Source organism: Zea mays, chromosome 8, assembly GCF_902167145.1.
Source record: "Zea mays cultivar B73 chromosome 8, Zm-B73-REFERENCE-NAM-5.0, whole genome shotgun sequence".
NCBI classification, from domain to species: domain Eukaryota; kingdom Viridiplantae; phylum Streptophyta; class Magnoliopsida; order Poales; family Poaceae; genus Zea; species Zea mays.
Window position 1 is genome coordinate 96,390,823 of NC_050103.1, and position 24,025 is coordinate 96,414,847.

General features: G+C 40.3%; 1 protein-coding gene across 1 annotated transcript; it reads right to left on the minus strand.

Annotated features, from left to right (window-relative positions):
* Positions 1-7,793: 7,793 nt before the first annotated feature.
* LOC103635578 (probable metal-nicotianamine transporter YSL3) lies at positions 7,794-23,720 on the minus strand. Its single transcript, XM_008657993.1, has 6 exons — positions 23,231-23,720; positions 22,943-23,109; positions 18,768-18,865; positions 18,551-18,685; positions 17,590-17,776; positions 7,794-9,044 (listed from the first exon to the last, which is right to left on the minus strand). The coding sequence occupies exons 1-6, from the start codon at positions 23,559-23,561 to the stop codon at positions 7,923-7,925; spliced, it is 2,040 nt and encodes a 679-aa protein (XP_008656215.1). The 5' UTR covers positions 23,562-23,720; the 3' UTR covers positions 7,794-7,922.
* Between the last annotated feature and the right edge of the window lie 305 nt (positions 23,721-24,025).

A 24,025-nucleotide genomic window follows, 5' to 3' on the forward strand; every position in this document is an offset into this window, starting at 1 on the left:
TTTAAGGGGGTCAACATATTAAAGCATAAAGCACCTAAGCCTACTACCAATTGAAAGGCAGGAACATAGCTATGATCACAATCAACGAAACTTCAAGATATTTAATGAAATTGCATAGTTCCATTCTCCATGCCTTTGCCTTTTACCTGAATGCCATCGATGACCGCTGGCTTGGCTGACGTGGCTGATGCTGATTGCGCGGTCGGCCGTTGGTCAGGCGTGTGGCTGGCACACCGGACAGTCTGGTGCACACTGGACAGTCCAATGATTTATAGCCGCAGCGCCCCAACATCTTCCCGAGAGTGGCCTATTCGCCAGGGGCGCCAGCCTGGGCACCGAACACTGTCTGGTGCTCTCAGACTGGTGCAACTTTTTTACTCCAATTTGTCTTCTTTTGGGATGATCCCTAGCACTTAGACACACATAGTTAGCCACTAAAACAATTGACTAAGTCTTGGGATCATACCTCTTCATTCCAGGATTTCTGATCCACTTTAGACAGAGCTTCAAAACCATCAAGTCAACTTGACTTGATCTAGATTATTACACATAAGCTCCAACACCTTGCAAAGGTCACATAAAACATATCCAAACATAAGAACATCCCAAACTAAAGGTCAAAGTAAACTTAGCTCTTTTGGACTACTTTCGGTTCTGGTTTTGACACTGCTCCTCCTTCTAGTGACCTTGTTCACTTCTCGAGCTTGATCTTGAGCCTTATGACTTACACCACATAACTATAGATGTTACCTCATTGGTTGTAAGTCATGTCCTAATGTAGTGATCCTTGATGCACCATAACTCTTCTTAACTCGATCAACCTTGACTTTGCAAGTCTTCTTCTTCACCCCTGGCTTTGGGTTCCTTGGTCTCCTTGACCTTCTCCTGTGCACTCAGTACCTCGAAGCTCTTCTTGCCACCATCCTTGGCTTGATCAGTTGTCTCCGAGTTACGCACACCGAGTCTCACTTAAGCAATGTCCATCTTACTTGTGATGTCCATTATCTATATTTATTCTAGTCTTTGGACCATCACACTTGTTCATTTGTGTTGAACCCTTTTAGCTTTGCATTAAGCACCTGTTCAACACTTAGCACACCTGTTAGTCCTTTAATTGAGTTATCATCCAAACCACCAAAACCCACAAGAGAGCTTTCAACTACGACGAGTTCTAAGCCTATGACCAACTACTCAGCTGTGGAGGGTCTACTGGCAAATTTATAAATAATGTCGCAATTATGTAATAAATACTCTGCTAGTTATAAAAAGCATTGTATTTTGTTATTATCCATTGTATGACATCATTATACATGTGATTCTCGATCTGAATTGCGTGTGTACTGGACATTTGATTTTGTCCTTAAAATCGGGTGTGATATATAGGTTGATCCACCTAGAGCACGAATTTTCAATACCTTGAGCCATTTTGAAATCAACATGATTTAAATTCTTATTTTCGACATGACTTTGAATTTTGTTTTAGATCATAATTTGTGAACTCCTTTGAAACCTCCTTGGTAAAGGTGTGTGACTTTGAAAAAATTCAGCTTGTCTAGAGTTAGTTTGAATCGATTTTGCGTTTTGGAACCTTGATTGAGGCTGCTGAAACCATGATTGTTTTGGGTTGTTTCAGAGTTTTTGGTGATTGTTTTGTAATTCATTTTTTTGTTGGACTTGTTTATGCACCAATAACTTTTCTAGAAACATACAATGACTAGTTGATTGCAATATTTTTAGTGTGAACATTTTCTCCATCTACATTAAATTTAAGAGCCCAATTCTTGATTTCAGAGGGTCCCCCCCACAAACTCATTTTTGGTCGATTTTAGGGCTTCATTGTGTTTTTTGTCATCAACTAGAATATCCAACTACTAGCTGGCATTTAAGTACCTCTCTTGTATCTTTTAGAGTTTTATAGGTTTGGGTGTACCATTGAGAAACAAGCCAAAATTATCTTAGTGCAAAGAATTTTTATTAGATCCCATTCATCCTACTCTGGTCATCTGATTTGGTCCTTTGAGGAACAACTCCACGAGGTACCCCACACATCAGCACATCTATAGGTGGCCTTATCTTGGCTTGGGTTGTTCAGGGACAAGTTAGCCATATATGACGATAGCTATTCCAGTGGTGGACAAACAATGGCATAGAGAGAAGTGGTAGTGCTAGTATAAAACCATGCTCCAAATGAGCAAGATTTGATTAGGGATGTAAATGGTTGAAAGAAATCTCATTCGTTCCACACTAATTTCTATATTTGTTCCACTAAAATTCATATTTTTAGACAAATATGAAAAAGGTAAAAAACAGGATGAGAAAAATACAAATGGAACAAAACAGTTTATTCCATGTGTCTTGATCGTTTTATCTCGTATTAATTCAGTATTATACCATATCGAAATAAGATATATCTCATTTTTATGTTGTTAGCCAATCCACTGCCCTACCTACACAATGTTCCATGTATTTCTGTTTGCAAAATTATATCCCATAATTCTGTATGCAAAATTGTACGGTGGCAAGGACATAGAGGAGAAGGACCAAGAGCAAGATGATAAAGAGAAGGAATATATTGAGAGTGATTTTAATGTCATGGGTAATCATATTGAGCTTTAAGTTGTAATTATAGCGTATTGTATTCAGCTTGAGTTTAGTGTTATGTGTGGTTGACTTTTGTGAACTGTCGGTGTGCTTGCACAATGTGTGTGTCTACTTAATTAATTACACATTGATATTGACTTGTTACATATTTTTATAGACCTATTATAAACTATTTTTATGTACTTATGTTACTCATATTAATATATTATTATCCTATAGTTGTTGTTTATTGATGAGATTATATATGATATGGATAGTGTTTTTGTTTTATCTTTCCGATTTTGTTTCCATCACTACCGGAATCTAGCTCTTTGTCGAGTGCTCGGCGCTTTGCCGAGTGCTTTTTGTCGGTCTTTGCCGAGTGCAGCACTTGTCAAAGTCCTGCTCTCGTTAACGATCACGTTTACCGAGAGCAGGACTCTTGGTACACGAAGACATTCGGCAAAGACCTCTTTACCGAGTGCTAAACACTCGGTGAAGGCCGACGCTCGGCAAAGGGCCGTCAGCAGCTGTCTATAGCTGACGACCATTATCTTTGCCGAGAGTCGGGATTTGGCACTCGACAAAGCAGCTACTTTGTCGAGTGCCTCAAGCTCGAGACTCGTCAAGCCATACTTTACCGAGTGTCTAGGATGGCACTCGATAAAGTATATTTTTATTTTTTCTTTTTCCATCCAAACTTTTTGTGGTATGTTGCTACACTATGTGGACTTACATGTTATATTTTGGCACAATTATAAAAGTGTTTGCTATAACTATTAGATTTTTTTTAATTGAATTTACTCGGATAATTCAGATTTGAACTGCAAGTCACTCAAAAAATAGAAACCGTGAATGCAAAAATGATATCCATGTTAGGTAACAGAAGCTATGACCAATTTCAGGAGCAGACCGGAATTTTTGAGCACCATGCTCACTAAACATGATCGTGAACTTGCCATCAAGTTGTTTAAAAATTGTATAAAACACAAACAAAGTCAGAAAATCATGAAACTTATCCACATGTCATGATATCATATGTAGAAGCTGTGATAAAAATTTGAGAATGTTTTGAGAAAGTTGTGACGCACTATGTGTAGAAACCTAGCCGGTCTATAATGAAATTCTATGATTTCATGTGTAGGACACTTAGGTTTCTACACACAGTGTTTGATAAGTTTCACGAAATGTTTTCGATTTTTTATCACAACCTCTACATATGATATCATGAAATGTGGACAAGTTTCATGATTTTCTGACTTTGTTTGTGTTTTATACAATTTTTAAACAACTGGATGGCAAGTTCACGATCATGTTTCGTGAGCATGGTGCTCGAAAATTCCGGTCTATTACTGAAATCGGTCGTAACTTATGCTAAATAACATGAATATCATTTTTGCATGCATGGTTTTCCATGTTTCGAGTCACTTTCAGTTCAAATCTGAATTATTTGAGGAAATTCAATTAAACGGACAAAATATAATAGTTATAGCAAACACTTTTGTAATTGTGCCAAAATAGAACGTGTAGGTCTACATAGTGTAGGAACAAACCACAAAAAGTTTGGTTAGGAAATGGGAAAAAATAAAAATTTACTTTGCCGAGTGTCCAGGTTTGGCACTCGGCAAAGCGTTGTTTGCCGAGTGTCGGGCGGGCGACACTCGGCAAAGGTTTTTTTTAAACAATCTTTGCCGAGTGCTTGTCAGTGGGCACTCGGCAAACAAATCTTTGTCGAGTGCCAAATCACTAGTACTCGGCAAAGTGTGTTTTAAAATTATAAAAATCTTTGTTGAGCGCCAGGTCGCGGGCACTCGGCAAAGTAGTTTTACATGTCTTCTGGGAATTCTTCTTTCTTCCTCATTGCCACTCACTCTCGCTCACCGGCCGTGCTGCCACGCCGCCGCGCCTACCCACCATGGCACCCCTCGCCGACCGCGCTCGCCCAACGCTGCCACGCCCGCCTGCCGCGCCCCCACGCTGTAGTGCCCGCGCCCCTTCGCCGCCATGCACCGTCCACGCCTAGCATAGACCGCCGCCTTGCCCGTGCCCCTTCACCGACGCCACCGTCCACGCCGAGCACCAAGCTAAGGTACAAACTGATTTTGAGCTCTTTGTTGCTAAATATTGTGAAATAGAGGTTTGCTTACTGTGAAATAGAGGTAGGTATTTTTGTGTGATTGTGAATTGTGAAATAGAGGAAAGATAACTGTTTTTAGTGGTCACTTTACATGCGTTAGCTAAGTCTTGTACTTGTGCAAACATGAGGGATCACTTAGATCCTTGGTTTTTAGATTACCTAGTGCGCATAGCGAGATATATGTGCCCCTTATACTGGTGCGGAATCTAACATCGATGATCTCATTGATATGATTTTGAGAACAAAGATGTTTATGTGGTTATTGATGCATTGATGTATATGTGTGGATGTCAGCTATCGTGCTGCTACTTTTATTTTAGGTTTTGGAAACCTTATCGTGCAGGGGAGGTGCTGCAGATTTTTTTTATTGATAGACTCGATTATATATGTTAGAGGATGGAGGACCGTGAGTGGATGTACAGGGCCGTGTAGGAAGGAATGATGTCACCCTTGAATGGATTAGAAAGGCCGATGATTTCGTGGAACGAGCATATGACGAAGCTGCTAAAGGAGCGAGTGTAGTCCCATGCCCGTGCAACAAATGTGCTAACCGGAAAAGAAAATCAAAGAAGGCCATGTTAGAACATATTTGGAAGAATGGGTTTACGCCGGACTATGCTCGGTGGATCTTCCATGATGAAGCGCATCGTACGAGAGAGGAGGTGGTGAGACAACACGTCGAGGATTATGATGCTGAAGCCAGGGTAGCGGATATGTTGAATGACTATCACGAGGCACAGTTCACTGGAGGATGTATGGAGGACAAGCCAGACCCGACCGCAAAGGTGTTCTACGACATGTTTGACGCGACACAGAAGCCCCTTCACGACCAGACAAAGGTTTCTCAACTGGATGTCATTGGGCATGTAATGGCGCTCAAGTCACAGTACAACATGAGTCGAGACGTATTCAATGGCTTGTTGATGGTTATTGGCCGCCTGCTTCCGGAGGATCACGTTCTGCCAAAGAGCATGTACGAGGCATAGAAACTCCTTCATGCACTCAAGATGACATATGAGCAGATACATGCTTGTCCGAAGGGCTGCATGCTATTTAGGAAAGAATATGCGGAGGAAAAGTACTGTCCGAAGTGTAAATCGTCTAGGTTCATGGAGGCAGGCTCTAGTAATGGACAGAAGAGGCAGCTCAACATCCCTGTGACAATCCTACGCCACCTTTCGTTCATACCAAGGATCCAGCGTCTATACATGACCGAGGAATCTGCAAAACAGATGACATGGCACGAAAATGGAAAACGATACATTCCTGATAAGATGGTGCACGCATCTGATGGTGAAGCATGGAAACACTTTGATGCCATTCACAGTGATATATTATTTCTAACTATCTCGTTGGTTTTCTTGCAGCAGGCGTCACATGGTGGCCAGCCTTGCTCCATCTTCTCGGCTTATGCTATGGCCCATAAGGGCAAGGCGATGTCCGACGTCACCTACAACCCGGATGACGGACTCGAGGCGTATAGCAACCCTGCCGTCTATAGCCGCCTAAGTGAGTGCACTGTCATGGCTTAGGAGGTCCATGGGCCTGATTACGATCCAAGGACCGAGGACATCGACAGAGATGTCCTTATTAGGGTCAGAGGAGGAAAGATGCATGGGTGGTATTGGATTGCCGACGGGGCAATCGACTCATCGTCCACTCCCACTCTATCTCAGGTGCGAGCAAGGAGCACGAGCTCGAGCCCAGCCATACGACCTCGACAGGACAACTCACATCATCACATACTGCAACTCGAGGTTAGTGCTTCTGTAACTCGTCATTCCTTGAGTTATATACCTTCTCTTTGAGTTATTATAACATTGGCTTGGAATATTATACACCTAGCTAGAAGAAGAGAGGAGGGAACGCTAGGAGATGGAGGCAAGGATGATGGAGGAGCGAGAGGCCCGCTTGGCAGATCAGTAGACGATGGCGGAGATGTTCCAATACATGCAGAGCCTTGGCGCCGCACATGGTTTCGCTCCACCACCTCTGTTGTTCCCTCCAGTTGACCCTACTCAATTCCATACTATTATGAGTATCAAAATTCTAGTTCTTCATGATATATATATTCATCTGTTATAACACATGCAATCTCTTCTCTGTGAAGGGACAATCTGGAGCCGCATCCAACAACCCTCATGGATCCCCCAGCCCATCGCCGCACCAGTCCAGCCACCCACCTCGATGAGATATTATCTTTGTTAGTGTTGTTAATACTTTGTGATATAACCCAGTCTAAACTTGTTTGATGTTGGTAATGCTTTGTGAGATACTTGAGACTTTTGTTCTTGAGTGTTGGATACATATGTTTGTGTTCGAACATGTTGGTAATGCTTTGTGAGAACTTGCTTGATTTATGGTCTTTGTGACATATGTGATGTATATGTTATATCTGCGATGATTATGTGATATCTTTTGTTTGTTTGGATGTAATAGCAAAAACAACTAAAAAGGGGTATACTGGTCACTTTGCCGAGTGTAACACTTGGCAAAGAGGTGATTTGCCGAGTGTCTAGGACATAATACTCGGCAAATACGGATGGACACTCGGCAAAGACGGAAACTCTTTGCCGAGTGTCACCTAATACGCTCGGCAAAGGGATACTCTTTGCCGAGTGTCACCTTGTAACTCAGCAAAGGTTCCGTCTCCGTTACCAACCGCCGTGACGACGACTTTTCTTTGCCGAATACCTTGTGACACTCGGCGAAGTCTTTACCGAGTACCCGATAAAAAGTACTCGGCAAAGAATCCATTGTCGATGTACAGTTTGCCGAGCTCTCTTTGCCGAGTGTCACACTCGGCAAAGCCTTCACCGAGTGTTTTCCAGGCTTTGCCGAGTGCTTTAGACACTTAGCAAAGAGGTTGTTTCTGGTAGTGCATCATCACACACATTCAATGCCCGACCCTGTTTATGACAATTCCGATCTGATATCTGATTTTGAATTAAAATTGTAAAAATGAAAACAGGAAAGAGTTTATAATTTTATAGATGTTATGTGCAAACCTCTTGTTTTGCACTCAAATGGCAGTATCATATGATTTTATATATCTATTATGTGAAACTTTCTAAAATATGAAAAAGTATCATTTTATTTGGAAAACTAAGCTACATAACATAGAAATACAAGTGTGCATCTTTACAATAGCTTCCACTAATCCCTATAATAAAATTATATATGCTTATGTTCTTCATGGCGTTCCTCATGTCCCCAATGTACTTAAGAACGCATCTGCCATCTCCGCTGGTTTTCCACTTGCTAGGAATCTCATACAGATTGGAGGATCCACATTGAAGAAACCTAATAATGATGATGGTAGATACCATATACCGTCTCCACATACTAAGCCTGCTGCAACTGCAGATGATAGCAATGCTGCACTTTGTCGATTTACCTTAGTCCAAAGCATCAATACTACTGAACCTAGAGCAAAATCGATGGTGAAGGTAGGTCCAACAAGGAATGGTAGTGCTATTGCTGTCATACAAGGGATGTAATGCTGCACTTTCCAATCTTTTCTTTGAGACACCAATCTAACTGTTTCAACAGTTACTGTTAGGAAGATGGTGATGAAACAGAATGTGAAACAATGTTTAGGTAGCTCCTTTACTCCTCCAGTACTAAGTAGGGCAATGGCACGATACACTGCTGCAGAGGGGCATGGGTATATCGAATTCTTTGTTCCAAGGGGGCCAGATTTTCTTGCATGCGCTTTGAAGAAAAGATAGATGAGTGGGTTAATAACAGAAGCAATTAGTACACCATACATATGCCCTGCAACTACAACTCTTGGAGAAGTCAGTGTCATATAACCTGTCCTGAGATCTTGCATTGCTTGACAAGATACATTAAGGGATATCAATGCTAGACCACAAGCTACAAGGCCAGCAATAACTGCACCGGGTTTGGCAATCCATGCTGCTATAATGAAAAGTACAACCTTGCAATAGGTTGTCGAAACTGACCAATCTGTGAGTCCTGTCACATATGTGTTACTGAAGAAGAAAAGTGGAAAAATTGTTACGAACAATATGGCTATATGATAGAACTTAATTTGGTGAAAGATCCAAGGGGTAACAACTGCACACATTGTCCCAATTACAATGTATCCAACCACTCCTCCAATAATAGGGATATGATTATCAAGAAAAACCTCAAGCCTTTTACGATCATCATAATTAAGACTGGGGTGTTTCAACATATACTTAGAAACCCCTGAATCATTCTCTTTCTTTTTGTTGTAGAAATCAAGTAACAATACAGTCATGAGTGTAATGAAGTTATAAATTCCCTCAGTGACCACCATAGTTAAGCCCATGAAAACCTGCCATTAAAAAGAGTTAGCCTTGTATTGCCATGAAATAAGTACCAAATGAATCATTACATTATTAATGCTATTGGATATAATGTATAATGTGTGGGTATATATACATACCTACATATACATCATACAATTGTCAACATTTGTCTTGCTTTTACATATACTTCTAGTTTAAGGTAGGCAAAAGCAAGACCAAAAGTTTAGTTTGATTTCCATTCTTTTCCAATCCATGAAAGGATGATAAGGTTCTTTGGGAGGAACTTGTCCACCCATGTTCAAATCCTTATCTTAGCATGAATGCTTGTATTTTCATAGATTCATTGCAAGATTAACAATGCTATATATTCTTGTGATGACAGGTAAAGTGGTCATCAAAGGTCATGTGCTTATAGTGATTTCTCGAACTTTGAGTTTTCGCGGTTCAGTAGTTTGAAGGTGCTTATTGTGGTATGGTTGGCACATGTGAGTGTACATTTGCATAAGGTATCTGTGTATATATTGTTTAATGAAATAGAATACGAAAACAATGTATCCATTGAGTTCATCGAAAACTGATAGATTGCTTTAAAAGATAGCAAGGACAAATAGACAGAGTTGGGACTAGTAGAACAAAGGTTGTTGATAAGGACAACTCCATGTGAATCATAGCTGAGAGAACATAGGGCATGTAAACAAGTGTTTCATATTTTTGATACAAACTAGTCTAGTTTTGCACTACGACATATATAAGGCATTCAATTTCATTAAATGCGGCCCTTCATATGACATTTGCCATGGCATATATTTCATTGAATGGGTTAGCTCGCCACAATAACTACTTGGATTATTAAACATAGACTTCCAATGAACTAATCTTTCTTAACTAGACAAAAATAAAGGGAATAAATTGCCACTACTACAAAAAACAATTTTAGTAGAATTTGAAATTTATTTTCAAAGGTGAACTTTTTGATGTACTACCTCATACAATCTAGGGCACAATAGCCAAAGTCCACTATGAAAACATAATAATTTCAATAGGTAGTAAATTTAAGAGGCCTTCCTATGAAAACAGTGCCCATTTTAGAGGTTGCCTCTTAAGCAGACCAACACTAGGATAGAGGCCAAGACTATTTAGTAGACCCTAAATATACAATTCTCTGCGTATGCCTCTTTGTCAATCATTGCTCAATATCTCTCAATTGGTATCCACTCTCCACTACTATAGTCCCACCATGATGTCTCTTCTACCTCCCACATCCTATGTGGTTAAAACACCCTAGCCTGTACAAGCCTTTAATAGTTGTGTTGTTGGCCCATATGGCACATGTATGGTTGTGGTTAGTGGTTCAGTATCACCTTAGAAGTGAAGGAGGCTAAAGGTCAACTTATAATCCTTCTTGTTCCAAACATATCACCTTCGGGGTAACCCTTTGATATGAAGCAAGGTCAAAAGTGTGATAGGTGCTACGCATATGTAGGCATGTTCCATATGAGAAGCTAGGTCATATAAGTAGTTTTTGGATGTGAGGGGTTACATATAGAATTCGAGCATCAACCATTGTTGCATGTCCCTGCAATTTGTGTATCAATGGATAGTCCTGAGCATTGGCCCTTAAGGGGGTTAATGTAACACCCCGGCCTATTAGAAGCCCATAGTAGTTCTAAGATTGTCCCATGTGGCCCAAGCAGCACATGAGGAGTTATAGTTGGTGGATTTAGTACCACCTTGAAAGTTTAGGAAGATGAGGGTAGGCTTATATTCCTTGTCATTCGAAATGTAGCTCCTCCGACCTAACCCTTTTACACAAAGCAAGGACAAAAGTGCAAGAGAGGTGCTACATGCTTGCAGGCCTATTCCACATGAGTAGATTGACAATATAAGGAGATTTTGGACACATGGTGTTACAATGATCCTAATGAAGAAGCACACTAGTGGTTTGCTAATAATGCCAAGAGCCATGACAACTCTAGGGTGTCTATATCTGAGTGTTCCCGTTATTTCCACTTTTGCAAATTAATGGAACCAGATGATAGGCCTATACCTCACACCTAAGCAAGACTATAGATGCCATTTGGTGACCTTGAATCCATTATGTATGTTCCCTCCCTCCTTATCTATACATCTAAACAAACTTTCATCTTTAGAATTTCTGATTTTTATGCCACTCAAATCAATTTGTATGTGCTTGAGAAGGGAGTGGTATTGTACATGAATGTGTAATACTTCAGTTGTAGGATATAGTTCACATCACTGCATTGGAACCTTGAAGCAACCACTAGCCACTATGACTAAAGGAGCTAGGCTTCATGTACATCCTATATATGTGAGGTATTTTAGGACTAGCTCAACAACATTGTGCCACACTACACAACCGATATGCACTACCTACTATCCACAACTACATCCCCCAACTTCCACTATTGAGTATGGTGGTCACTATGGCTCCTGAGGTGATAGTGACATTTTTTGTTTTTGTACTTCTCTAGTTTTATATAGGTGGGGGAATCATTTTTATCCACCATTTTAGTAAATTATCCATTTTCATTGACAATTAATTAGAGAAGGTGATACTTTTTATCCAATTCAAGAAAAGATTTATGTAGTGCACATAGCGGTGTTCATCCTAGTAAGCGAAGCACTTGGCAAGAGTATGTGTAAATCCATATTTGGCTCAAGTATAACCACAACCACTATGTTTTTATATTGGTGATTGATTACTTTATATATGGTGGTCTATTGGAACTTTGAGGGTTTGGGAAAACCACATGACTAACCCAATAAATGTTAGGTGATATGGATGACATGCAATACATAGTGTTGTGTGCAATACATAATATTTTGTGCACTTATATGGGATTGACTTTGATACTCTTGAAGTTAACTAAGTTTTAGTTGCTACCTCTATTAGATAGCCAACTGGTAATGTGGCTTTGATGCACCATGATGCAAGAAGATTGGTACTTGTTAAAGTGGTGATAAGTACCATGTGAATCTATAACTCATTTATATGGATATACAAAAATAGGTAAACTAATTCAATTGTTAATATTAAAAGTGCTCATTTCAAACGATGTGAATGCAAGCATTATGTTATATCTTGTACAGTTGGGAAAAATATATCAAGTTAACTAGACTAGACATCCATAACCTTGAACTCTATCATGTATTCTACATATGAGATCACTCTGGATGAAAATGCACTACTGTGTAAGGCATCCGTAACATTGAACTTTATCTTTGTTCTTTACAAATTAAAATTGTTAGTTAATGAGAACAAGGATATTAAATCCAAACTTTGCGAGATTTAACACTAAAAGAAAACCTTTGCTATGCATGCATGAATCTACCTTTTGTTTCGTTCATGTTTGTAAGTTTGATGTTTTAACCACTTTTGATATAGCCCTTTGAAAGGAAGTAGACATTGATAAAAGTTATACTAGAAACATGCAATGTCTTCATTATGAAAAAGAGAACGAGATCATCAAGACATAGGGAGGCTCAATAAGGAAGTGGACACTATGAACACAATACATAGATAATGTCCAACCTCCTCAAGATAATCATGATCATATGTTAATGAATGTTGAGAAGGAAACGACACTAACATGCTTCAAGTGTCTTATGCATATTTTTGTTAGCCATTTCACAACTTTTTCATAGACTATAAGGTCATCAAAATGGGGCTCAGAGTAAAAAGTCATGGACAAAATACCAAAACTCAACCTCCTAAAATACTATCTCACTACTTAATTTGGGACAGGTGAAAAAGTTATGTGCTAATCCATTAATAAAACAACCAATGAAACTGAACAAAATATCATGTGTATATCTTTTATGGATTGCACTTTTGTCGTCTAGTGTTCATAGAAAGGTTATTAGAGCAGCGTCTAGTTATACTCATAGAATAATTTCATGGTCATTTTTATCATCATACCAATAGATGATTGTAGCAAACACATATTTGACGCTAGCTAACTTGCTTTGGTCAATTTATACTCCTCCAAAAATGCAAACTTCAAGGTAATATTAGAGGCTTGTACTGGTGCTAGATTTAGTAATTGACTAGGCCTTAACTTGTGATATGTAATGAGCTTGCTTAAGTGTTCTTATAATCATGACATATTCAAGCCTTTGATTCATGGTGCCTCTACATCCTTCTAAATTTGGTGTGGACAAACAACACCATGTTTAGAATGAGGAGATCCCTTTATGAGAAGGTCATAGTGGATGATATCCTAGTGATCAAGAGAGTCAACAGCACCAAGTGGTGAGCCTCACTAACTCTTATGACTTGTCCTAGTTGCTAGGATCATTTGTTGAAAGCTCAATATTGTTATTAAATGATGGACTAGTGACATAGAGGATATCTTTGTTGAGTTGTATGTGATTTTGGAGTTGCTTTATGATAACCAATACCACAATTTACTTTGCTTAGTCTTGAGAGTTCATGCTTCCTCACTCTATCTTTTACTTAACGGATTTATGGTTTTAGTTGTGTACCTTTACCTTTATCTATGTAGCATATGCTAGTTCACAAGATTAGTTATAGGATGCAAAATGTCTTGTGTTTGGGTAAGTAGAATTAGTATATAAACTTTAGGTTGGAACTACTAGTTATTTTGTAGTATGTCTAGTATTGGTTCACCCCTAACCCTCTTGGATTAAACCTTCATACATTTGATAGGGTCATTGTCGTGGATAAGATCCCCGATCCCTGGGGACTACCAGTCAGCGAGCGCACTAGGGAAAAGCCTCTGGTAACTGGGACCCGTTGGTCAACTAGAGGAGGAAGGAAACGTCTACCCTAGAAGCACCCGCCCCCAAACGAACCTCGCACCACCAAGCCCGGGGACAGGATTAGCGGAACCAGATAGGGGGTTTGGCTGAACCGAAGGGAAAGCACTCGAGTGGATCCCTCACCCTGCCCGAGACTGACCCACCATAAGTGACTGGTCGCAGTAACTGCGCCTGGCACCGAGCCATGACTGAGGCACCGGTCCACCTCCCACACATGGCCTACGAGCCCCTCAAGTTACAACGGTCTCATGACCTATGACCCCCTCAGACCGTGGTGCATTTATGACCAGTGCACCCACCGCCCTACGTCGCACTCATGACCTATCAGAATTAGGCCTGAGTGCGCAGGCCGCTTGCATGGCACAACAAGCCACGCAGAGCCCTAGGCTATGGAGGCCAAGGGTCAGTGTAGCTCGAATGATGACACTCAGGCCCCATGCTGCTCGTGATGGCTATAAAGAATGTGAGACAACCAAACGACCACGGGCCGACGGGTGCGTGTGGCTTCACCCTGTGGTAGAATGCTCGATTTTACCATCGCCTGGTGACTCCTTCATAAGGAAGCCACGACTAGTCGACCCCCTCCATGGCCTATAAAAGGAGGAAGTCGGTCCCCAGGATAAAAGGGGAGACGGAGATATGAGAAGACGTCCAGACGCACACCAAGACGCAAAGACAACAGACCGACGAGGACCTAGAGGTCGGAGCCCCAACGCCAAGTCAGGACTTAGTTAGGACACCACTCTATAGCCCTTACCTCCGCCTTGTCCACCACAAAGAGATTTAGGAGCCTCTCCTCCCTCTCTCTCTCTCTTGCTTGTAACCCCTACTACGAGTATTGATCAGCAATTGTGTCAATAGCGCAAGCTACCGATGACTGGATATAATGATGTTCTGCCCAAACCATTATAAATCTTAAGCCCACCTCGCACACTGTCTGGAGCCCGGAACACGCACACAGAAATTTACTTGTCGAAGCAAGGTTTGGAACACCACAGTCATCATTCCTTTTTAACGGAGCAACTAAGTTGTCATAGTCCACCCTCCAATATCAACACCCACCATTGGGCCACACTTCTTCCTAACTTCTCTATTGTCCACCACCCCCACATGGAACTCATTAATGACCAATTCTAAACAAAAATGTAACCACCTTCTTTTATTGTTTTTCACTCTAACATAGTCAGGAGAAACCATGCATTTGGAGCTTAAGGGAATTTGCCATTATCCAGTGATGTCGATGATGCTATAAAATTTAAAGTTCCATATAGAGGTTATGTGGATTTTGACTCCATTATTGCTTCATAGATGTTGGTTAGTGTTGTGATCATGCCTACAACTATATACCAGTAAGAACATATAACCCTTTGTTTGTTAGTGACACATGATTCTATCACATGAAGTGAAACTCACTTTCACATATTTATCACACCAAATTTTATTTAACCTCTGTGCAAATTAAGTTATGTAGATTATCTTTGAATGTTCAGAATCATTTGCATGCTCATGGGTACAGTAGTTACAACAATGCAGTTTTTTTATTTGGCAATCAACCTTAATTTTGCCCCTTATTGGTTTGATTACTGAAAGGGAAATGTGCCCTTGGGCCATTTCTATAAATGTTTTGGTGATTAGATGCCCAACACATATTGTTTTTGTTGATACGTGCTAAGTGTTAAAGAGATGCAAATCAAGAATCGAGGTATGACTCTAGCCTTAGTGAATTGTTTCTCGTACTAACATATTCCTCTAGGTGCTAGGAACCTTGTCAAATCAAATGAGATTGGATTGGAGAAGTTTGGCTAAGTCCAGCCAGACTTGCACCAGCCTGCGGTGCACCAGACTGTCCGGTGCCCAGGCTGTCTCAGCGATGAACTCGCTGCTCTCGGGAATCGCCGAGGGCGCTGTGACTAAAATTCACCGGACTATCCAGTGAGCCAACAACGCTCGTGCCAACGGTTGGCAGCGCGATCGATGCGCAATCGACGAGCGACGCATGGCCCGCGCCAACGGTCACTAGGTCGCACCAGACTGTTCGGTGTGCACCGGACAGTGTCCGGTGTGCCAAGTGGACTGAGGGTTCAACGGTCGGCTTCGCCAAAGAAGGAAAGAAATTGTGCATTGTTCATGTCCGGTGGTGCACCGGACTGTCCGGTGCGCCAACGGATAGAAGGCAAGAATTGCCTACCAAATGGAGATCCAACGGCTCCTAGCTACCTTGAGGATATAAAAGGGACCCCTAGGCGCATGGAGCAGAACACCAAGCCTCCATTGAACTTCCTAAGACGCGTAGACTCCGCAAGCACGCATCCGGATCATTGTGATTGAGATTTGTGAACTTATGAGTTGTAAACTCGCTACACTGCGTTTGTGTGCTCGTTTCTTGACTTGTGTGCGTGTCGTTGCTGCAACTCTAGCTCTTGCGTTTGTTTCTTTCCCTCCCTTACTCTTGTGGTTTTCATTGTGATCAATATTGTAAGGGTGAGAGGCTCCAACTTGTGGAAATTCCTCACAAAGGGAAACATCTGCTATAAGGAAGAAAATTGTGGTATTCAAGTGGATCATTGGATCGCTTGAAAGGGATTGAGTGCAACCCTCGTCCATTGGGACACCACAACGTGGAAGTAGGTAAGTGTTCTACTTGGCTGAACCACGGGATAAAAATCGTTGTGTCACCTGTTGTTATTCGTGTGCGATTCTCTCTTCTTCTACTCACTTGATAATTGCTCTAAGTTTAACACTCACTTTGTGAAGAGCAATTAAGTGAAAAGTCATCTACTTCTATCTAGACATAGCACCTTGGTTTTGATTTCACTAACATTTCATAATCCAAGTTTTTGCCATTTAGTGTTGATTTTTATAGGATCACCTATTCACCCCCCTAGGTGCTCTCAATTACCTTCATGATCCTTGTCTTTGAAGTATGTCATTTTGCGCTTGTATGTTGCCACTCCTCTTGAGCATATGATACATATGGTTTTTTTAATTTGCTAGACAAACTAACATTACTTGTATTATGCCCTATAACAACACTATTAACAATGCACCACAAAAAAATATTAGCTCATTTTTTATTATTTCTTTGTGACAGAATAGCTCACACGACCAAAAGAGTAAAAAGAGATGTCTGGTTTAGTATAGATTTTTATACTTATTTTATGGATAATCCTGATGTGATTTAAAGAAAATAATATGTTTGCACTAGAAGAAATTACTTTAGCATTCTTGTATTAAAATCAAATTGCAGGTATGGTGATGAAAATAATTTGAGCAATCATGAGCATCAAACACAAAGAAAAGGTATATCTAGAAAATGGTAATGAAATTTTATATTTAGAATATCACAAGTTTTGAACCAATATACTACAAATATTGTGTAAGCTGATTAACATTTGATATATGAATTATAGTGTCGAGGAGTTATGGATGCATAACCCCACCTACCATGCTTAATGAAAGAAAGAATGCCAACTTATGTCATTAATTGCCTAACAAATGCTTGAACTCACCTATAAATAGTCTAATGGTAGTTTGTATGATGTTGGGCCAGTTGATGCATAGAATATTATTGTTCCTTACTGTTTCATAGAACATATGATTTTTAACTATGGACTATGTAGGTATTGTTACAAAATAGTTACATAGAAAAGGGGCCGATATAGTTTGATAGACTACTTAGCCTTGTGTGTTTGATGAACGAAGCATTATTTAGAAATAAATTAAAATAAATTACTTAAATTAAGATACGTATGCATTATTCAAGGGTACCTTGTATCCGTTAATTCCATTCAAAGATGATGGATTTTCAGTGTGATACCATTGACCTTTTTTACTTTGAAGGAAAGGATATATGATTCCTCCAGATATGCAGCCTCCAAAAAGCAACCCGAAGTTTACAACATGTGGAACAATCATACCAAGACCAACCCATGATGCAGAGAAGTCAAAATAGAATCTGTAAATATAAAACACATGTTAATACATTTTAGAATGTTTTTGTAAATGTTTATGCTACATCGATGATGAAAAGAAACTTTTGTGCTCTCAAGTATTTATTTACATGTTCGTTACCTCACAATCTAGGTTTGTATGTATCTTATATATCAAGCCTAACATAAGGTTTCTATGTATATTTTCTAGTTAACCAATCCACTAGAGATAGAATGTAAGTGAGTATGTCAATGCGGTCTATGTGAACAAAGGATTATACTATTTAGAGCTTGTTTAGATACAAGGGAATAAATCACACCATGGATTTAATCCGGGTCTAGATTGGGTGAATCCATATGTCGCACTCAATCCAATGGTGGGATTAAATCCATCATTTAATCTATGTATCTCTCAAAGCTAGCTACTCTTTTGATCCAGGGATTCTAATATAAACTTGTGCAATATCTTCATGGATTTCTTCCATACCTAATGAGCTATGAATAGAATCCATGCCTTCCATAGTTTAAAAAATTCCCAAACCCTTGGGTTGTAATTCATGATGGGTTTAACCGAATAATTTTTTTGACTAGGCTTGGATTATTTTGGGGCATGGATTGTGACATGGATTTAATTCCAATCCATGCTAATTTAGAGTTGGATTGGTGTAAACAAACAAGACCTTATATAGAAGTAATATAATGTTATACTAAATCTTTTAGCTTTCTACGTTTTGTATAGTCTGCATTGGAATGTCATAGAATATAGGTTGTGGTAGAAATAAGCTAGATAAATTTCCCACCTGCGCTTATATAGTTCCAGCCCGAATGTTGGGAAGACCTGAAATCCACAACTATCACCTCCGGTATAAAACCATTGGAATATAGACCAAGAAATGCTTCCGGCAAATGCTTTTATTAAAGCACGAACCTGCAGTCTGAACTCATGTTAGTGCAGATACTATAAAGAACAAAAACATTATGCCACTTATAGTTTCAGTGAGAAAGGCTAAACTTTACTTTGCTACATATGCTCCTTGAGGGGTATGAAAACTATTTATAAGGTGAGCTACAACTGAGCCTGTTGGAAATAGCAGTCTGTAATCAAGGATCATGACCTGCAGTGAGAAGAAAAAGAGTAAGAGGAGTGTCATTATGTCCAGAGGTAAAAAAGTAATTTCCAAACTTCTAGGATTACAAGCAAACAAATATTGTTATTAAAAAATTCTTGATTGATGAAAGTAATGTTTTTTTTGATAAATTATAATGTTCTTTCTTGCTCAAGTTTTTTCTAGAATGCCTACAGTAGTAGTGTTACAAGCAATCATTTTTTTCGATGCAACACATATATCAGAAATGTATTGTGCCTAAGTTGCCTTACAAGAATAAGTCAACTCTAAGTGGTATGAAATCTTGTAGAAGTTATATCTATCTCTATGCATATATCTAATATTAAAGCGCGAAAAATTATCTCCCTAATCCTCAATGCCATCCTCACATGTAAGGCCTCAATTTTAGTTCCCATTCCAGGGTGGTCGCATGGGATTGAGAGGGATTAAGAGAGATTTTTCCTTGCTAGGGATTTAAAACCACTCAATTCCCTTCAATCCATATAGATTGAGATTAAAACGAACATGTTCTAACATTACTTTCCCCCACTCTTCTCCCTTTCAAGATCATTCGTCAACTTCACTCATCTTCTTGTACCTTGAGTTCATCTTATGTATGGCTAAAAACCTTCAGTAGGACCACATCACTCATCCATCCATATTTGAATTCAATCCGTCTAAAAAACTAAAATCCGATCCATATTCAAGTTTGGGTATTCGTTATCCGATCCGTATCCGATCTATATCCTTATACTTAAAGTTGGATAATTAATATGTCGATATCCATTCAAATCTTATTCGACACACCTCGATAGTCAACATATCTGATCCAAATCCGAAGAGAAAATATGAAAACAAATATGGGTCCGTCCATGTTGGATATAATTACATCCCTATGTGCATGCATTATCATTGTTGCTCAAATCTAGTTGGACTCAAGCCCTTATTCACAATAGGAACAATCATTTGCAAAGATGTTTGGACACATGTTGGACACTCATTTGTCTCTATATTTCTTTCTTGTCTACCTATGTAAAGCTTTTTCTCGAACACGCAAGAGAGTTGCACATTATTATGTTAAAAAGAGAAAACAAAAGAGGGTTCTGCATGACTCAGACAACCCCTGAAGAGACATACACCACACTAGAACTTGTCACACAGTAATACAAGACCCACAACAAGGAGGGAGCATCATGGCAACAAACTATAAAGTGGTTTTGCTTTTGCCATACACCAAAGTATAGCTTCTTATTTTACATTTTTCGTGATGCTATCAAAACTTGGTGAGGCTCCCTCAAACACACATGCATTTCTATGTTTTTAGATTCACCAAGCCACTAACCCTACCAACAAGTTGAAGCCCTTAAGCATGGAGCATACTATTATAGCCATTTCTACACACAAGATTGCTTAGATATCTATCGTGCAACCTGACACCACCATTCCGTAAAAATATAGTCCCTTAAGCATGGAGCATACTATTATAGCCCAACCAACTCTAGGATGGTGTACACACGGTCCTTGCAAAGACGCAGGAAGTGAAAAAATGTTGCGTGCTCTCCTCTTCTTGATCACACAATGGATAGATCTCAGGATGCTTAAACCCCCAATGAGCTAACCTCTTTATAGTCCAACACCGATTCAAAATAGCTAGCCAAATGAAAATCTTGCATAGAGGTGGAGCCCAAGTCTTCTAGATTTGTACCTTGACTCAAACCCAACAACCCCAAGAAAGAAATAATGAAAAGTAGATTTGGTTGATAATTCTCCTATATGGGATGGTGACCAAATGTGATGGACTTCTATTTTAGGGTAAAGTTTAAATTCTACCTTAATATCATAGAGATGAAGATATTCGTCAAGGCTGCAGCTGACAACCTCCCCGTGATGTCCCTCACCTAAGCATTATTTTCCTAAGCATCATGTATCATTCTTATTTTGATTGCTTTCTTTGCCACATATGTGCAAAGTGATGGAGCAAGATCAATCATACATTTTCCATGAAGCCATTTATCACTCCAAAAGTATTCTATTGTTATCACCTACAATAGAATAAGTTGAAATGAACAACATGGACAACGAATTGGAGTGAACATGTAAATCCAGAGCAACCCATGGATGATCAGGTTAGGTCTTTTTTTAACCACAATCATCTCATTCCTAGAGCCCAACACAAATTTCTAGGTCTAAAATTTCTAAACCTCTAAGATCAAGTGGTCTTTGGACCTGGCCCAAATCTACTAGACAGTACCCCCCCCATTTATATCCTTTCAACACTTTCATAAAATAGCTCACCAATGGCGTTGATGACCCACTTGAGGAATTCTAGAGAAATAAGTTGATATATGAGTATAGCCGTTAGCAGTTCTCGAACAAGTGCCGCTCTTCTAGTTTGGTGAATCATGGTAGCCGTCCTCCCTAGTAGCTTGTCGGTTATTTTTATCAATTATTGAATAAAACCCCACTTTTGAGAGTTTCTTTATAGATAGAAGGGGTCCTAAATAACGACATGAGAACTCCTACACCTTACATAGGAGGGAATCTTGTGCATCTGGAATGTGCTGCTCATGATAATGGATTGGAGTCATAGAGATGTCGCTAATTCTGGTGACTAATCATGATGCTTCTCTAAAAATTTTAAGGATCCATTTAGTCAAATTTAGATCTTATGTGCATGGCCGGAGGGAAATCACCACATCATCTGCATATAATGATAATTGTTGAGTAGAACCATGAGTTAGGATAAGTTGCAGTAAACCAGAGTCACTTGCTCAGTTTATCAAGGCATTGAAAACCTAGACCTACAATAGATAAGATAACCCGTTGGGCATTATGTTAAGAAAAATATTTTCTCACATTGGTTAAGGAACCCCTCAAACCTCTGCACCACCTATACATAGCGGTATCATAGTCTATGTGAGAACGACTGTGACCAGGCCAAGCCTTAGACCTGTGCGCATTGTCATGAGACAAACGAGGGAATTTTTTTAACCCTAGACTAAACACTCCCATGGGGAGTTGAACTCAGGACATGAGGGGGTCCTACTTAGTCCACCTAACCAACTTAGCAAGATGTCCTTTTGCTATTTTGGCATTAAAGACATTCATGACAATATTGAAGAGCATATGAGACAAAGGATTTCCGTACCATAGGCCTCTCTCATGCCAAATTGTTTCACCAAGCACTCCATTCACCAAAGTTCTTGTTGTGGAGGACCTCAATATCTTGGACTAGCAGGTATTACACAACATTGAACCAAGAGCTAAACCTCTCAAAACTTGTAGCAAGAAAGCTCGTGATAATAAATCAAATGCATTTGTGATATCCAACTTGAGGAGAACTCTATGTTCTTTTTGTCCGTGAAGCACTTTGGCTCTTTGTTGTACCAAAATAAAATTACCAAAGATGCATCTTCCTTAAACAAAGGAGTCTGATTTGGAGACACAAGATCTTTAAGATAAAGAGCTAAGCAGTTAGCGGAGATCTTAGTCACTAGCTTTGGAAAGCTCTAGACTAAGATTATGGGACGGTAATCTTTCACCACGATAGCTTCAGAATTTTTAGGTACTAGAGTAATGTATGTTGAATGTAGCAAATTGAGCTTACTGACATCACCACGTAGAAGTTGACTTAAGGGCAACCATCACATCCCCTTTTGGTAGTGATTAGCAAGTGCTTTAGATAGACCATGCAACATTTGACACTAAACAAGCTAGGCATTGGCTATGCCATTGTATAGGCTTGCCCACACCTACAACATCTTACTTACCAATGCTCATTGGAACATGCTCAACCAAATCTTGCAATAAAATTCATTGGGTCGTTTGGCATGATCTTTCTCCTCTAGGTGTCCATGTTGATGTCTCTAGTAACGTACTTGTATGTCTATGGGTGGGTTTCCCTCTACTTATTGGTTTATTGTATGTTCTTTGGTGATTTAGTAATTTAGTAAGTACTTCCATGGAGAAAACTCCCACTTCTAAACTTAATTAGTCATAACATTACAGTAGAAATATAGCAGAGCTGCCGCAGTGATGTGTGAACAATATAATAATGGAGGATACATAAAAGTTCAAGTTATTCACCTTCACCATGGGTATCATTGCCATTATTCCCAGCGTACTAGCGAAGAAAATCAGTAGCCCGTATCTCCCCATCGGCACGTCCTCAACAACGTCTTCCTTGTCTGGACTCTCACTCAGAGATTTCGCCAGATCAGACGTCATTGCAACAAGGTACGTCGCAAAACCACCTAGAAATAAATGATATATATATTGGTTGATCGATTGAACTGATCAACAGCCGCATCATGCATGCATGATCTCTATCTAGCACTGTCGTCGTTGTGCAACAAATGATCGATCGTCACTTACTTGCGACCGCCACGTTGACGCATGTGATGACGCTGGTCTGGAGGAAGACGTTCTCCTGCCTGGTGAACGGGGCGGCGGCGATCCCGCAGCGCCGCAGCAGGGACACGAGGCCCCGGAGGGTGACGAAGCAGAGGATGTTCGAGGGCATGTTGAAGGCGCCGACGAGCCCCACTATCATGTAGATGCGCATCGACACCATGGAGAACACGAACGCGTACACCACCGCGACGGCCATGGATCGCGGCGTCACCAGCCCCCAGAACCCGGGATGCGGCTGCCCCTCGAACGCCCTCTCCACCGACGGTGCCGACTCTCCGATCGTGGCGTCCATGACGACGAACGAATTATGGTGCCTGATGATCGAGCGCCAAGCTCTCTCTCTCTCTCTCCCGGCCCTTCTTGCCTGTGGTATGTGTCGATCGGTAGTGTTTCTGCTTACTACTGGTCTCTATTATTAAAGAGAAACAGTTTGCTGGCTCCTCCGTGCTCGACGCGTATGGACTATGGAGGGCTTCGGATGCACATGCACACAGTGCATCTCTTCTTCTTCTTCTCTCTATAAATAAACAGTGTGCATGGCTAGCTACGCGAAACGCGGACGTTATGTCCGACGGCTTTAAGCCGTCGGACATAGCAGTTGTGGGCCCAGGCAGCGGTTAAAACCGTTACTCCGCCTTATCGCCGACGGTCGGATGGGGCCGTCGGACATAAACTATGTCCGACGGCAGCCGTCGGACATAATGTTATTTCCGACGCTTTAACGCCGACCGCTTAAAACCGTCGGAGATAAGACAC

Bases quoted from the DNA above. Each gene is read 5' to 3' on its own strand.
- LOC103635578 (XM_008657993.1), bottom strand. From the start codon at position 23,561: ATGGACGCCACGATCGGAGAGTCGGCACCGTCGGTGGAGAGGGCGTTC. The intron at 23,110-23,230 runs GTAAGTGACGAT...ATTTATTTCTAG, and splicing joins CGTCAACGTGGCGGTCGCAA to GTGGTTTTGCGACGTACCTT. The intron at 18,866-22,942 runs GTGAATAACTTG...TTCTCACTGCAG, and splicing joins CAATGATACCCATGGTGAAG to GTCATGATCCTTGATTACAG.